The 16,373-nt window shown below is 47.8% G+C and overlaps 2 protein-coding genes across 5 annotated transcripts; one reads left to right on the forward strand and one right to left on the reverse strand.

Moving 5' to 3' along the window:
- Positions 1-2,681: 2,681 nt before the first annotated feature.
- On the forward strand, positions 2,682-4,224 carry Rangrf (RAN guanine nucleotide release factor). Its single transcript, XM_034505157.2, has 5 exons — positions 2,682-3,049; positions 3,135-3,251; positions 3,418-3,574; positions 3,663-3,748; positions 3,964-4,224. The coding sequence occupies exons 1-5, from the start codon at positions 2,973-2,975 to the stop codon at positions 4,085-4,087; spliced, it is 561 nt and encodes a 186-aa protein (XP_034361048.1). The 5' UTR covers positions 2,682-2,972; the 3' UTR covers positions 4,088-4,224.
- Slc25a35 (solute carrier family 25 member 35) lies at positions 4,192-8,336 on the reverse strand. Of its 4 annotated transcripts, none has more exons than XM_076936559.1 (6): positions 8,272-8,318; positions 7,422-7,706; positions 5,888-5,953; positions 5,329-5,481; positions 4,901-5,035; positions 4,192-4,755 (listed from the first exon to the last, which is right to left on the reverse strand). In XM_076936559.1, exons 2-6 carry the CDS (start codon positions 7,569-7,571, stop codon positions 4,582-4,584), a joined length of 678 nt encoding a protein of 225 aa, XP_076792674.1. In that variant the 5' UTR covers positions 7,572-7,706; positions 8,272-8,318; the 3' UTR covers positions 4,192-4,581. The 4 variants fall into 4 exon arrangements, with proteins under 4 accessions (XP_076792674.1, XP_076792675.1, XP_034361046.1 ...); XM_076936560.1 differs by having other exon boundaries at positions 8,278-8,295; XM_034505155.2 differs by having other exon boundaries at positions 7,422-8,334.
- Positions 8,337-16,373: the final 8,037 nt, after the last annotated feature.

A 16,373-nucleotide genomic window follows, 5' to 3' on the forward strand; every position in this document is an offset into this window, starting at 1 on the left:
GGCAGAAAGCTGCTGAGAACAAGAAATACGTGTTGCCTTGCCGGGCAGTGGTGGCACACACCTTTAATCCCAGCACTTGGGAAGCAGAGGCAGGAAAATTTCTGAGTTCGAGGCCAGCCAGGTCTACAGAGTGAATTCCAGGATAGCCAGGGCTACACAGAGAAACCCTGTCTCGAAAAACAAAACAAAGAAATATGTTGCCTTAACTCTTCCATAAAGCGATATTTGGCACTGATTTGCTGCATCACTGGCGGAGGGACAGTCTTTTTTTTTTTTTTCCCATATTTAATTTTATGAGCCTGCACAGATGCTCACCACAAGTCTATCTGGTGCCTGTGGAGGTTAGAAGAGGACACTGACCCTGGAAGTAGAGTTGCAGATGATTGTGAGCCACCATGTAAGTGCTGGGAATTGAACCCAGGTCCACTACAAGGGTAACATGTGCTCTTAACTGTTGAGACATTTCTCCAGGCCCCTCAAAGTCTGTCTTTTGGTTCTTTCAAAAGGCAGGGACCACCCCCAGAGCACCAAACTACCTGTCCCAGTTGTAGGTCTGCTGTCCCCTAGCAGACTGAGAGCTGGAGACACTCACACAGTGAGAAGAACAGATGTGTACCATCTGAGATTTGTCCCATGACACCTGCCCCAGCTGCGGCTGGGCCAAGGTTTTCACTGGACTCTGGTTTTGGGAAGATACAAGCAGGAGGACCTTTCAGATCAAATGGCAACAAACTGACCCAGATAGCTCCAGTTTCTTAGGGAGTTTGAGTTTGAACACCCTGGGGTGTCAGCATTGAGAAGAGCAGAAGACCAAGGGAGGGATGGTCAGCCAACAGCAGAGATGTAAAGATCTGCCGAGACAACCTGGCCTTCCACCCCACTCTCCAAGGAGAGAGCTGGCCCTGGACCTTGGCACATCTCTGCTCCCCACCTTCCTATCCCAAGCACTCAGAGACTGGAGAAAGACAGAGGTCTCTGGATACCCTAGTCCACTGCAGAACATGAGGTGTACCAGGAACTCCAAAGGGGAAAGCTGAAGAAACTTTCTCCTCTCTCTGACTTATTATAGGTCTCCATTCCTGGGACTTAGTGTTATGAACTTGTTAATAGCATTTCTGTCCTTGGAGGTCCCTACCCAAGGACTTCTGATCTGCTTGACTGTGTACAAAGCTATTTGAGCTATTGTTGCTTCTGGTGGGGAGGAGAGGCAGAAAGGTCTACATAGAGAGACCTCCATGACCAGGCTCCTTCTACCCCATGGGGGCCTGCCACACCTGTCTCTTATAGAGTAGACCTAGTTACAATACCAGCCCAGAAACAGACTGATCGAGCACACCCACATCTTCTCTTTCCTTCCTTTCTTTCGGGTCTCAATATATATCCCTGGCTGACCTGCAGCTCACTATGTAGAACAGGCTGGTCTCAAACTACAGATCTGATTGCTTTTGCCTCTTCAGTGCTAGGATTAAAGGCATGAGCCACCACACTTGGACACATTTCACTTCTAACAGTGCTTTAGAGATGAGGGAAAGTTCAGAGAGAAGCCAGATGCCTACAGTGAGAAGTAAGGAGTCCAAACGGGGTCAGGGCACAGACTGAGTGCACTTAAGAGGCTAAGGCTAAGGTTCAGTTACAGGGGAGGGAGGGGGAGGGGGAGGGGGAGGGGAGAGGGGGAGAGGGGAGAGGGGAGATCTAATGGTAGAGGACCCCGGGCTCAATCCCTAGCACTGCAAACAATAAGTAAACAAGCAAAATCCTCCATCCTTACTATCTTCACAACTCCCTGACTCCACCTACTTGCCCTCCCCCACACATATTTGCATTTCCTAGAGTACACACTGTGGTCTCTAAGTTTCTCCACCTATGTCCTGGCTAGAACACCTCTAGGATGCCCTCAAGAGCTCTGTAAATCAAACTTTAAGACTCAAAGCAAGTTCCACGGATCCTTTTACACAGTGGTAAGGTGTACTTTTGTACAGTCAGGCTCACGAAGGAAATGAGTTGCAATTTAAGGCATCAACCGGCATGTAACCCTAGTCTCCATCTCAGTAAATTATGAGGGTTCATTGGCCAAGATGAGAATCTGTTTGCCGGGTTCTCAGCTGGGAAGTAGATGCTATGTAAAATCCATGGGGGCATGGGTGGCCTCGTGGCTTCCAGGCATCGGCACTAATAGATTTATTCAGTAGTGCAACAATATACCACCAGGCCTATTATGTGCTAAACATTTTGCTAGGTGCTAGAGATCAAGGATGAATGGAGAAATTAACTGGAAGGATAAAAGTTGAACAAATACTTAAAAGAACACTCTAAAAATCCGTAAAGGAAAAGCAATAGTTTAATCTGTCCAGGTGTACTGGGAGAGAGCGTCCCCTTGCCCTCCCAAGGGGAAGATTTAAGGGGATTAGAACCATAATCCTCGGGTTAGGTATCAAGGTTTGAGGTCCGAATCTTAACCCAGACCCACACCTGGGCCTGTTGTTTCCCTAAGTCCCAGAATAGATCCTGGAATTAGTGGTCTGGTTGTCAGTCCATTAGAGTGAAGTGGCCCCACAACCTGCCACCTAGACAGGCCCTTTAATTGAACAACTGTCCTTAGGACGGTCTCAAGTGACATTGTTAGAAGGCACGACTCCTTTAAAATAAAGGAGCAAGTGGGCACGAGGGATTAACCCATCACTAGTGGCACAAATCGTAAAGCCAGGTGAGACTGCAGACCAGACCCCAGACTCCAGCCTGGGTTCCTTCCAAAGAGCTGGGTTACAGAGACCAGCCCCCAATAGCCCCGCCCCCGAAGCGCGGGCGCCGATTGGTCAGCGTGCTCGCAGGGCGTGACCAGATCTTAAAGGTCCAAGAGCTTAATAGGACGGGAAGTAGTGGCTGCTCCGGGAACACCAGGGGAAATGATGCCTGGAAGGCCCATGTAGGTTTCTTTAAAACCTCGCTAATGTCCAGGCTCAAGTACTAGATCTATGGAGCCCACCAGAAACTGTCCACTGTTCGGAGGCGCCTTCTCCGCCATCCTCCCCACAGGGGCCATTGATGTGAGGTGAGAAAGCCAGCCGCCCCGGAGGGCCGGTAGGGTGGGTTACAGGAAAAAGCCAGAGACGAAGAGTGTCCCTGTCCTTATCCAGTGACCTCCGACCGGTGCCAGACAACCAAGAAGTTTTCTGCCATCCTGTGACCGACCAGAGTCTGATCATAGAACTTCTGGAGCTGCAGGCCCACGTGCAGGGCGAAGCGGCTGCGCGGTGAGAAAGCTAGCCAACGGGAGGCCGGGAGCCGAGGAAGTGGGCGGGGCCTGTGGCTGGACGGTTAGTCCGGACAAAAACTCCAAGGGCAATAGCAGACCAGGCTCGAGGGTGGGGCTGGGTTATTCAGAGATGCCCCTCCCTACCCCTGTTCCTCCCACGCCAGGTACCATTTTGAGGACGTTGGCGGGGTGCAGGGGGCTAGGGCTGTGCACGTGCTATCTGTGCAGCCTCTCTGTTTGGAGAACTTATCCCTGAGAGGCTGCTGTCAAGATGCCTGGTTCCTTTCTGGCAAGCAGCAGGTAGCTAAAGAAAACCAGCAGGTGAGGGCCACGGCGAATTGGATGCCCCGGAGTTGGGGAGGGATAACTCCAGGTATCCTGGTAAGCATGCTGATTCTGATCCCTTTAGGTAGCAAAGGATGTCACACTGCATCAGGCCTTGCTTCGGCTGCCCCAGTATCAGACTGATCTTTTGCTCACCTTCAATCAGCCCCCGTAAGGACGAAGGAGCGGGTGGGAAGCTCGAAATTGGGTCCCCAGGACAATTAAGCTGGGTGGGTCAAACTCCTTCAAGGAAGCAGAAATAGGCCACAGGCTTGGGGGGGTGGGGGGGTGGTCAGGGATTCCAGGTCTTCTGGGGAATAGGAAGTGTGCTCTTGCAAACCTCAAGCTGGACCATTTTCCTTCTCCCTCTATTCCCTTACCCTAAGGTGTCACAGCAGGTCTCTTGGCCCTGAAAATCTGTTGTCATGTCCACCTTGGAGCCTGGGTAACTTTGAACAGCTGGTAACTAGTTTGACTCTTCATGATCCCAACCTCTTTGGTCCCCAGTAAAGATGGTTGCAACACAACATGCTGCTGGGGACTCAGGGACCCAGTTCTGAGAGGGGGAGTTTCTTTCTGCTTCTTCCCTGGATGTAAACATAAGACACCTCCTCTGCAGAAATAAACTTGCTTTATGAAGAACATAATTTCTGTGGCTTTGAATCTAAGAGGACACCTGGGTCTCCTCAGTTCCCTTTGGTCTTCGAAGGGGGAGTTTAAAGCCGTGCACAGGAGCAGGGGAGGGGAACCCAAGAATGGCAGTAGAAATACACTTTGGAGTGACTGACTCAACCCTGAGGTGGGTATGAAATATATCAGGGGACTTGTGGGGAAATTTAAAGCAAGACCCACTCAGTGACTCAACCCTAGGAGAACAGAGGAGTGGGCATGGCTGTCCCCTGTAGGTGCATTGAAAAGTCAATCATTCGGTAGTCACTAAGATAGGAAGTAGTAGAGGCAAAAGTGCCCAAGGAGTGTTGATTTGGAGTACAAGAGAGTGACGGTTATTTAGCATATGTGTTGTACAAGGAGCGCAGCTGATCCCAGAAGAAGAGGGAGAGGATAGTGTGGGGGCCGAGGCGAAAATAGGAAGCACCTATACCCTTGTACATGCCAAAGAAGCCCTCTGTCCGAGCTGTCTGCAGCAGAGCGTCCAGGATCCCCCGGTACATGAGGCCCTGGAGCATGTCAGAGAGGAAGGGAGAGCACAGAGGGAGCATGTCAGAGCCCACCAGGGTCAGACACCTCTCTAGGCAGCATCTGAGGATCTGCTATCCACCCCCAGCTTTCCTTTTCAGCCTGAAGCCTACAGTACTTCCTTACCTTGCCTTGAGTATCAGTGGGTTGATTATAAAGCCTTGTGCTGGCTACATCAAAGGGTGTCATGGCCAGGACTACTGCCACACCACTCACCATGGCAGCCGCCAGAGCTACCTTCCAGCTCTGGGGAGGAAAGATCTATAAGAGAAAGGTTTTTATCAACTACACAGTTATTTAACTTTAGGGCAGGGCCTGTCCTAAACACAACTGGTAATTCTGGGAGCTTCCATACCACCAGAGATAACACAGTGATAACTGAAGGAGTGTCCAGAGAGCTTAGGTACCCTCCTAGTAGATGACAGAATCCTGTCTAAGGAATCATTGATCCTCAAGTCCTGCAGCTCCCTCACTTTTGAACCAGGGCCCACCTCCCTTTTTTTCCACCCATGTTTCCCATTCCAGGGATGGCCCCACCCATTCCCAGGAAGTACCTCCCACTGGCTCAAGAGGTCCTTGGTAGATGAGAAGGTGCACAGCTGGGTGGAGGAGCCGATGACAACTCTGGGCAGGCCGCCCACGGCCCCACGCCACAACCCCACTAGACCATGTTTCTGGCCAATCTCGGTTAGTGCCTGAAACATGCCCTGGGGGGGGGAAGACCATGTGGTTGGGGTTCAGTCACCCCAGCATCAGAGACTGCTTCCTGCTAACACTGACAAGTGTCATGCACCTGTTGTCCAGACAGCAAGTCCCCTATAGGCTTAGAGCCAGAACAGGTGCCCCCTGCTGATACTCACCAACCCAGAGTTCAGGCTGGAGGTATGCAAGTGAGGACCTCTGCAGGTCGAGAGAAGGGGGGTTGGGGGGAACAGGTGCAGGAGAATTGAGGCACAAGGGATATGAGGGTCAGGATGGGCTCCAGGGTCTGACAAGCAGGGCTTGATGAGGTTGGGCAAAGCAGTGGCTGGAGTTGGAACTGCCAGGTATAGGCAGAAAGTTGGGAGAAAATGGGAGATGGCTGGGTGCTCCAGTGGTTTGGGGAACCCTCACCTGATGCTTATACTGGTGCCCTACAGCAATTTCAGAGGCTGCCTGTGCCTGTAGGTGTGTCTTCACCTGGAGACAAGAAAGTATCACAGCTTGTGTCCCAGGGGTCACCTTCCCACCATGGAGACCAAAACACCCAAAGCCCTCACACTTCCTCTAGGGTATTAAGCAATGAATATATTCTTTTAATCTGGTAATTACTGTTTTTCCCACTTAACAAATTGGTCTAAGGCTTTCTGTCCCTTGGCTGCAGTCCCAGGGCACAGACCTCCTAGGACTGCAAGCTACCCCGCCCCTTCCACATCCTACTTCCCTTGGGGCTGGGGGTGGGGAGTGGAGGTCGGAGGATGGTAATATTTCCTAAGACTTCATGTTAGGCAAGTCCTGGATGCCCAGCCTCTTATGCCAACTCCCATTCCAGATCAGATCTCCAGCTGCCGCCTCCACCAGCCTCCCTGTCAGACCACCCAAAGGGGCATGGACCGATTCAGCTGATATTTGAAGATGCCTTTGTCCTCAAATCTCATACACTAGGAGTGAGACAAGTTGACTGTCCTGTAGATCATCTCACTTCCTTAGCACACTAAGCCTGGCCTAGTCCCAGTAATGAGCAGCTGTGTGACCTTGAGCAGAACACTTACCATCTCTGGATCTCAGGCTCCCAATCCTTCACCCCTATCTGATAACTCGCAAGAGTAAACTGTGAGAGTGTGATTCTGTGATGCCTAGGACTTTCCTGACCTACACAGGGTGATGCATGTTTCCCAGGTTTCTCATCCTTCTACACAAAGTCAGCCTCAGTAATAAGACAGTAAAAGCTACCCTGGGCATGGTGGCACATGTTTGTAATCAAAGCACCTGGGTGGCAGAGGCAAGGAGGATCAAGAGCTTCAAGCCAGCAAGGAGAGAGAGGGAGGGAGGGAGGGAGGGAGGGAGAGATGGAGAGGGAGAGGGAGAGGGGGAGGGGAGAGAGAGAGAGAGAGATTGTCAAACGCCTACCATCTGATCTGATCTGCCAGGATCTATAGGAACCCTTCACATGGACATGTCATGTGTCTCCCTCACAAAAGTCTATAATTATTCCTGTCTTATAGCAGTGGCAACAATGACTACTTTTCAAAGCCAGGGTTTGAGTTGCAGGAAGTTTGAGTCAAAGTTCAGTTGTAGGCTACTAGGATGCATACCTGTTAACTGAAGCACTGAGAAGGCCCGGCTGGACTGTAGTTAGAAGCCAGGCTGTGCTACAGAGAAAGTTTTGATACTACAATATAGGAAGACCCTGCCTCAACAAACAAATGACACCCCAACTCAAAGGAATTCTCCAGAAGCCAAGTCTGTAATCTTCATCAACACATTGCAGAGTCTGTTGGGTGGCTGTGTATAAGGTAGATTGCCCTGCAGCTTGCCAGCACTTGCCTGTGCCCTTTTCTGCTTATGGGGCACAGCACCCTGTCACCAATGCCCTTGTAAAGGGCAGGCTCCCACCCTCTGCCAAAGGTCTTTTCTGAAGGCCCCAGACCAGACCCCTCTTTCTTACCATGTAGATTGGGCTTCCCAGATAAGCTCCCATGACCCCAGCAAGGGCTCCAGCTGCGGCGCTGCGGACAGGACTGTGGATGCCTTCATTAGTGCGAAGATAACCCTGAGACTCTGCCAGCCCGTAGGTGCCCAGTCGGATGCCATTCATCAGGAACTGGTACAAGAGCGCGGGGCCTAGGCCCTTCTGCAGGGCAGCTAGGCCATCCACCTTGCCAATGGTGAAGAAGGCGTGGAAGACATTTCGGTAATGGCGCTGGTAGGTGCCTGGGGCCTGCAGTTCTCCCTGCAATTGCATTCTTGTCTTCACAACCTCCAGGGGATTGGTGAACACACAGGCCCCGCAGGCTGCCACACCACTCATCAAGAAGTCCATGGTAAAGGTAGAAACAGGTTCAGAAAGCAGGGATGGATATCAGGACAACACCTAGCTTTTTGAAGCCCAGGCTGCAACAGGTAGAACTTTAGAGACCTAAAGTGTCAGGGTCAAATGTCAAGAAGTCAAGAGGGAATTTGAGGGTAAGAGGGTGGCAAAAGGGAAAGAGGAGTGTAGTAGAGTATGGCAATAAGGCCCTGTTGACCAAGGGAATGGAGATCAGGGAGGAGCAGAAGTTAGAAGCTGACAGGTGGGGATGCCTAGGATGACAGGCTAGGGGGACCAGAGAGTATCTTAGGAAAACGCGGAGTTGCGAATGGTAGCTGAAGAAGCAGGAAAAAGAAAAGCAACGACAGGAAAAGACTCAGAGGAAAAACCCGAAGGCGGCTCAGCAACAGCAAGAAGAGGGTCGTGAAGTAAGTTAGGATTCCGGCTAAAGAGAAGCGTGGCAAGGTAGCTACGGGAGCTGGAGCACCTTTACCCGAGGTAGTCTGCGGAGGCCGGGCCGCCACTCTCCGGTCCCTGGAACGCAGCGCCAATGGGGACTCTCCAAGAGCTGCAGCCGAGCGCCTCAGCCAATCAGCGCAAAGCCGGCTCCGCAGCCAATGGGAGGCGCTGCCAGCGGCCGTGCCCTCGGCATCAACTAGAACCGGTTGGGTTAACTCTCCTAGCCTCGGCTCCAAGGCCTAGAACTGGGAGGGTGCCGGAAGCGGGGAGGGTTGGGGTTTTTGTTTGGTTGTTTTTTTTGTTTTTTTGTGTTTTTTTTGTTTGTTTTTTGTTTTTTTTTGCTTTTTTTTTGTTTGTTTTGTTTTTAATCACTGTCCAGGAACTGGGTTGGGCCGGGATGCAGAGGTTGAGCTCGGAGGATTGGGCAACTCCTCCTGTGGGTGGCGCGCTCCCTGCGATCGTCCTCTATCTAGCCCAGGTCGTCTCTGGCGTTTGCCTGACCACAGCCACGCCTAGCGCTGTTCGGGTGCCAGGACAGTCCGGAAACTGCGGTCCTGCCCGCTACGGAGACGGGACACACCTGCTGGACAGCACCCATCCCCTAAGGCCGAGTAAAGTGTTTGTAGGGTCTAGTACCAGGGTGTGGCCAGCTGCGGGCGCCCGCCGAGGGAGGGAGGCCTGAAGGCCAGCCAGGGAACAAAACTTGATCTTATTAAGCTCTTGATCGTCACAATGACCTAGAGGAGGCCGGGCAGGTCAAGACAAGGATTTCCATCTCCTCTCCAGCGAGAGCTTACAGAGAGCAGACTTGTTTCTTGTCCTTGTTTCATTTCAATGGATAATTATAAAAGAGCCCGTGGGAAACAAACTGGAAAAGAGGTTAGAGAGAAAGCTTGGAGAAAGAAGGTAGGGGGGTTAGGTGGCGTCTTCTGGGCGGCAGGAAGAAGCAGAGGGCTGGCTCACCTGAGTAACAGTCAAATACCCTGCTTAGCTCTTAATTCTGATTTCCATCTTCCTGCTATCTGGATGACCGTCGGCAAGTTACTTATCTTCTTAGAAACCCCTTGTAAAATGAGATAATATCTGTGGGACATATTCCAAAGGAGTGTTACACACTCAGTAAATTATTGTAAAGTCTGGAGTTGACAGAACTCTTCCCATTTCCTGGAGGTCCCTGCCACTTTCTTCGGTGATGTTCAGGTCAGGATTCACGTTGAGCATCTTCTGGTGGATTTTTCAAATTATCCATATTCAGCCTCATTCTACTTTGTTCCTCAAACATAACTATTTTTAAAAAATTACCTCAAAAACATAACTATTGTTCTTAGCAGTTAATTTCCCTACTTCACTAGTCTTTCCAGACTAACAGCCTTGGGGGCCAGATCTGAGCCATATGTTGTTTGTCAGACAACCTTGCTGTGTGTAGCCCTTAGGAGGCTCAAACTCAAAATCCTCCTGCTTCAGCATGTGGAGTGCTTAAGATTTCCAGCTTGCTGCCATACTGGGTGGCAGGATGACACCACACTTTTACATCCTGAGCTTAAAGCCTGTGGTTCTCAAAAGTATGGTCACTATAGCAGCAGCAGTGCCTAGGAATTTAGAAATACATCTAGTTCCGCTGGAAAGGCCCTGAACCAGAAAAACTCTGCAGGTGGAAGCCCCTGCTTCTATCTTTCACTAAGTCCCCCTGGGTGCTTAACATCCAGCGTTACTAGCTTACACTTTCTGTCTTTGATACCAGATGCCCTAGAGATTGACAGATTTTAAGGTGTTTTTTGTTTTGTTTTGTTTGTTTGTTTGTTTGTTTGTTTTTTTAAGTAATTTATTTCTCTCCCAAGACAGGGTTTCTTTGTCCTGGCTACCCTGGAACTCACTCTGCAGACTAAACTGGCCTCAAACTCAGAGATCCACCTGCTTCTGCATCCCGAGTGCTGATATTAAAGGCATGTGCCACTCTACCCCCACCCTTGACTCCTCACCTCCCACTTCAGAGAATCCAATTTAATTTTCAGCACCCACAAAGCAGCTAACAAACCACCAGTGGTATTTAATGTCCCCTTCTGGCCTCTGCAGGTACTACATTCACATGTATACATACATAGACAGGAATAAATAATAAAAAGAAATCTTTAAAAAAAAAACAAAACAAAATAGGGTAAAGTAAAAATGAAACAAAAAAAATGAGAGATGGCTATTTCTTAACTCCATGAAAAGAGAACACCTACATGGAATTCTTCTGTATGGGATGTTTGTTCCCACTAATACACGTAGAAGGACACATAATGGAGGAGTATAATATGACCTCACAGACAGTGGGAGACAAGCACTGAGCTTTGGCTGGTTTGCTCTGCCTCGCTAGTCTTTGCTAATGATAGGCATGTATTGGTTCACCTTACATAGCTGCCACAGCAACCCCAGTAGAATCTGTGTGACAAGTTCCACAGACCGAGGCAAAAACTTCACAAGAAGGAGGCATCCTGGAACTAGTTGTGGAACTCTTGCCAGGGAACAAAACTTTGAGCCGTTGCTCTCATGGCAACCTACCCGTTTTAGTTTCTCTTCTTCCTTTTCTTATTTACAACATGTTCCTGATAGCCTACGCCAAGCTCTTAAGCAAAGAAAATGGGTAAGAAATCATCCCTTGAGCCAGGCAGTGGTGGCGCACACCTTTAATCCCAGCACTTGGGGAGGCAGAGGCAGGCCGATTTCTGAGTTTGAGGCCAGCCCGGTCTACAGAGTGAGTTCCAGGACAGCCAGGGCTACACAGAGAGACCCTGTCTCAAAAAAAAAAAAAAAAAAAAAAAAAAAGAAATCATCCCTTGAGATGGGGTCACTAACAATAAAATTTCATATGGCTACACATGTGTCATCGGAGGAGGGCTTTGGTATATGGTAAAGAAAGCCTTAAATAAAAAGAATTAAAATAGTTTAAATTTGTGCATTGAAGATTTATTTTAAAAAAATCAGGTTAAATAATAGTTGATTATAAAGATTAATTAACCTGCTCTTGGAGATCGGCCACTAGCCCTGGGTGACTGCCCCACTGACTACATCCTTTTAGAGTTGTAATACTTGAATGACTTTTATTGTGTCAATAATAATAATGTTACCTGTTCTCTTTGTGATTTACTGAATATATCTTTGTAGAGTTGGTATGCTTGGATAAGTCTTGTGCTTTGCTGATTGCTCTCCTGTATACATCTCCTAGGATATTTGTTGAATATTTGTCTTTTCTATGTATAAGAATCCTTGCTTGAGAGCTGCAAAATACACTCAGATTCAAACTGCCTCTGTGTTTATTTCTGTTTGTCACTGCCAAATCCTTACCCACCTAGCTTTCGAGGACTCTCATCCCAGGGACTCCCATACCCAACTGGGGTGGTCCGTGGCACATAGCGTTGTTGAACTCAACTTGTGGTAAAGACAAGAGAAACTCGCCAAAGAACTACTCATGTGGTTCCTGCCAGCTGCTTCTGTGGCCTAGCTTCAGGCTGGTTGGCAAGCCTTTTGGCTTCTTCCAGATTGAACTACAGCTGCTGGTTTGTGTGTGGTGTCTGCCTGCCTAGAGGACTGGTCTGCAGCTGCTGAGTCATGTTTGGTGTTTGCCACAGGACTAAACTGATGCCCAAGAAGATCAAGCTCACCCTGCAAAGAGCTATTGCTAAACAGGTCCACTTCTCCCATATCTTAATAACTTCCACCTCTGGTGAGTGATGGGTAAGAGGAGAGGTTGAATGCTTATTAAAGTAGATTGCAAAAAATTATGTCTGTGTGTATGTGTGTGTGTGTGTGTGTGTGTGTGTGTGAGAGAGAGAGAGAGAGAGAGAGAGAGAGAGAGAGAGAGAGAGAGAGAGTCAGTCCACAATTTGGGTGGAAACTTTTTGTTTTGTTTGTGTTGGAGGTGGAATCCATGGCCTTGTACACAGTAGGCAAGCACTAATCTACAGAGCTACACTCTTTTGTTTGTTTGTTTGTTTGTTTGTTTTTCGAGACAGGGTTTCTCTGTGTAGCCCTGGCTGTGCTGGAACTCACTCTGTAGACCAGGCTGGCCTCGAACTCAGAAATCCACCTGCCTCTGCCTCCCAAGTGCTGGGATTAAAGGCGTGAGCCACCACCGCCCGGCCAGAGCTGCACTCTTAACCTGTAATTCTAGAATTTCTATTAAGGTAGCATAATGGCCACAGATCATTAGCTTAACCTTATAAATAGTCTTTAGGAAGAACACAAATGCCTACACCAGCAGAACTTTTCTTCTTTGGAAAGGGACTCAATGATCACCAGGGGACATCCCTGCTTTATCCTCCTTCTTGGGAGATAGAGAACCACAGGAAGTGGAAGGCATAAACCCACTGTCAGCATTACCACCACTTGTGGGCTAGGTAATCCAGCCAGAACATACTATGCTTTGCTTTGTAAGAAACTGCTAGCTGGCATGGTGGTACATGCTTGTAATCGCAGCATTTTGGAAGCGTAGGCAGGAGAATCTGCAGTTTAAGGACAGCCAGGGCTACAAAGTGAGACTGTCTCAGGAAAAGAAGAGTTGGCATGTAGATCTGTGACAAGGCGCTGGGATCCAGCAAGACCACCACAGAGTATTATAAAAAAAAAAAAAAAAAAAAAAAAAAAAAAAAAAAAAAAAAAAACAAAAAAAAAACAAAAAACAAAAAAAACTGTCAGCAGATGCCTGTTCTCAAAGCTTTGATCCGTGCATGCACTGGATGCTTTCTCCTTGCTGTGACCACATGCCTCACGAGAAACAGATTAAGGGAGAAAAGGTGCATTCTGCTTCATGGTTGAAGCGACAGAACAGAGTCCATTGTGACAGCAAGGCTGGTTCCCTGTATCCACCCACTCAGGAGGCCAACAAAAATGGATGTGAATGCTCAACTGGTTTTCTTTTTTTGTTGTTTGTTTTTTTGTTTTTCGAGACAGGATTCTTTCTGTGTAGAACTGGGCTGTCCTGGAACTCACTCTGTGGACCAGGCTGGCCTCGAACTCAGAAATCCGCCTGCCTCTGCCTCCCAAGTGCTAGGATTAAAGGCATGCGCCACCACCGCCCAGCTGCTCAAATGGTTTTCTTCATTTAAAAAATTCAGTCCAGAATCCCAGCCCACAGGGCGAAGCCATCTACATCCAGGTCGGATGTGTCCTCCAAAAATCTAACCTCCCTGAACTCTCTCAGCTGCAAACAGAAGTATGGTTTCTGGTTAATTTTAAATCTACTCAAGTTGGCAATGAAGACTGACTATCACAAGTTCACTGTCTTCAACCTGACACCAAACACATGCCTTTTTTTTTTTTTTTTTTTTTTTTTTTTGACAAGGTTTCTCTACAGAGCCCTGGCTGCTCTGGAATTTACAATGTAGATCAGGCTGGCCTTAAATTCAAAGAGATCCACCTACCTGAACCTCCTGAATGCTGAGATTAAAGGCATGCATCCGCATGCCTGACCAAATACATTACTTAAAATATGTATAATATATATATATATACATATGTATATATAATCTATCTATCTATCTATCTATCCATCTATCTATCTATCTATACACTGTAGCTGTCTTCAGACACCAGAAGGAGGAATCAGAGCCCATTACAGATGGTTATGAGCCACCTTGTGGTTGCTGGGAATTGAACTCAGGACCTTTAGGAAGAGCAGGAAGTGCTCTTAACCGTTGAGCCATCTCTCCAGCCCCCAAATACATTACTTTTAAAGCATAACATTTCACCTCTGGTCCCTGAAGTCTCATGTTGATCTTTTAAGACATCTTCTCTTTCTGTGTGTGCACACGTGCACTGGGGTGCAGATGTATGTATGTCACAGCATGCACATGGAAGTCAGAGGACAACTTCGTGTAGCTGTTTCTTTATGTAGTTTCCAGGGATCCAACCCAGATCACCAGGCCTGCACACCAAATGCCTTTCCCTACTGAGAAGATAACAGCTATAACAACAGTGTAAGGGAGGAAAAGATTGTTTTGGCCGTGGCTCAGGGATACAGTCTGTCAGGGTAAGGAAGATATGATCACAGGTCCATGGCTCCCTAGTTAGCCCGATGTGTGTTTCCTTCCCTCATACATATGCTCACTGTGCAGAGATAAAACTTCTACAATTTTCTGTTCAGCTTTTAGTTAGTTTGGGTTTTTGAGACAGGGTTTCTCTGTGTAGCCCTGGCTGTCCTGGAACTCACTCTGTAGGCCAGGCTGGTCTCGAACTCAGAGATCCTCCCAAATTCTTTTTTAATTTTAATTTTCTTTTTAGAAGAGGGTCTCAAGCTGGGTGGCGGTGATGGTGCACACCTTTAATTCCAGCACTTAGGAGGTACAGGCAGGTAGATTTCTGTGAGCTTGGGCCCAGCCTGGTCTACAGAGTGAGTTCCAGCCAGGGCTATACAGAGAAATCCTGTTTAAAAAAAAAAAAAAAAAAAAAAAAAAAAAAAAAAAAAAAAGACATAGTCCCACAGAGTATGGCCTGGTAACTACTAGGCTAGCCTCAAACTCACAGAGATTAAACTGCCACTTCTTAACCTCCTAAATGCTGGGATTAAAGGTGTGTCCCACAACACTACAACACTCCAGCTTCATCTTGAAGAAGTTACTGTTATTTTTATTCATCATGTACATGAGTGTTTTATCTTCACATCTCTATTTATACCACATGCATGGCAGGTTGTCCAAAGAGGCATTGGATTTCCTGGAACTGGAGTTTCAGGGAGGTTGTGAGCCACCATGTGGGTGCTGGGAACCAAACCTGGATCTTCTCCAAGAGCAGCACATGCTCTTAACCACTGAGCCATCTCTCCAGTCCAATCTTGTCTTGATGATTGTAAAAGGGGGTACTTTTCCCCCTGAAGAGAAGTTTCTCAACAGATTTTAGAAGAGCTAGATGCCCTTGAGAAGGCTCAGCCCCACAGAGATCGTCAAATGGTGAGTGCTGCCTGGCGGCGATGATGTCAGTAGTACTTATACAGTTATAGCCAAGCATTTGAGAGGCTTGGGTAGGAGGATCCCACAAGCTTAGGAGTTCAGGACCGGACTGGACAATCTAAAGAGACCCTTCTCTCAAACAAAACAAATAAAAACAAAACAAAAGCCTCATGGTAGTAGTGCACACCTTTAATCCCAACACTCAGGAGGCAGAGGCAGGGGGATATCTGTGAGTTCAAGACTAGTTTGGTCTACAGCGTGAGTTCCAGGACAGTTTGGGACACACACTGAAAGCCTGTCTTGAAAAACCAAACCAAACAAAACATTAAGCTTCTGTTCAGCACCTACTGTATGTCTAACACTGTTTCAGGACTTTTGGGATACATTACATTTTTAAATGCCTACAGGGTTACTTTCTACTATAAAGAGAAAAGTCACAGTTTGTAAATCCAGCATATGAGATGGTACACGTTGATTACTATGGAAGAAAGATGTTGGGGCTGAAAGATGACTCAAGGATGAAGTGCTTGCTGGACAAAGACCTGGGTTTAGATTAACACAAGAACCGATCCTGGCTCTTACGAGGCAGGACCTCCCAGGTAAGCGGGCTAGCTGGACTCATTGAGTTGGCAAGCTTTGGGCTTAAGTGAGAAAACTTGTTTCAATATACATAAGGTGGAGAACGATCAAAACAGACACCCCACGTCAACCTCTGGCTTCTACACACAGGCGCACCTGTGCAGAAGCCATGTGAACCCATGGAAACTCAGACTTGTGCAAACACATGTAAAATACACACGTATATACACACATATACATACATAAACACACACAAAGGAAGCTTGGGAATACAGTATGATATATAGTACAATGCAATTTATTTCTTTTCCTTCCTTTCCTTTAAAACTTTTTTATTATTATTGTGTTTATGGATGGGCATGTGACACAGCGTGCACACATTTGAGGTCAGAAAACAATAATTTTGTTCATTTGTGTTTGTTTATTTGTTTGTTTGTTTTTATGAGACAAGGTTTCTCTGTGTAGCCCTGGCTGCCCTGAAACTTACTGTGTACACCAGGCTGGCTTCAAACTCGGAGATCTACCTGCCTCTGTTTCCCTATTTTGTCTCACGTGCACATGGGTGTACCTGTGTGTAGAAGCCAGAGGTTGACCTGAGGTGTTTCCATTGTTCTCCACCTTATGT

The sequence above is a fragment of the Arvicanthis niloticus genome, chromosome 6, assembly GCF_011762505.2.
Source record: "Arvicanthis niloticus isolate mArvNil1 chromosome 6, mArvNil1.pat.X, whole genome shotgun sequence".
Classification (NCBI taxonomy): domain Eukaryota; kingdom Metazoa; phylum Chordata; class Mammalia; order Rodentia; family Muridae; genus Arvicanthis; species Arvicanthis niloticus.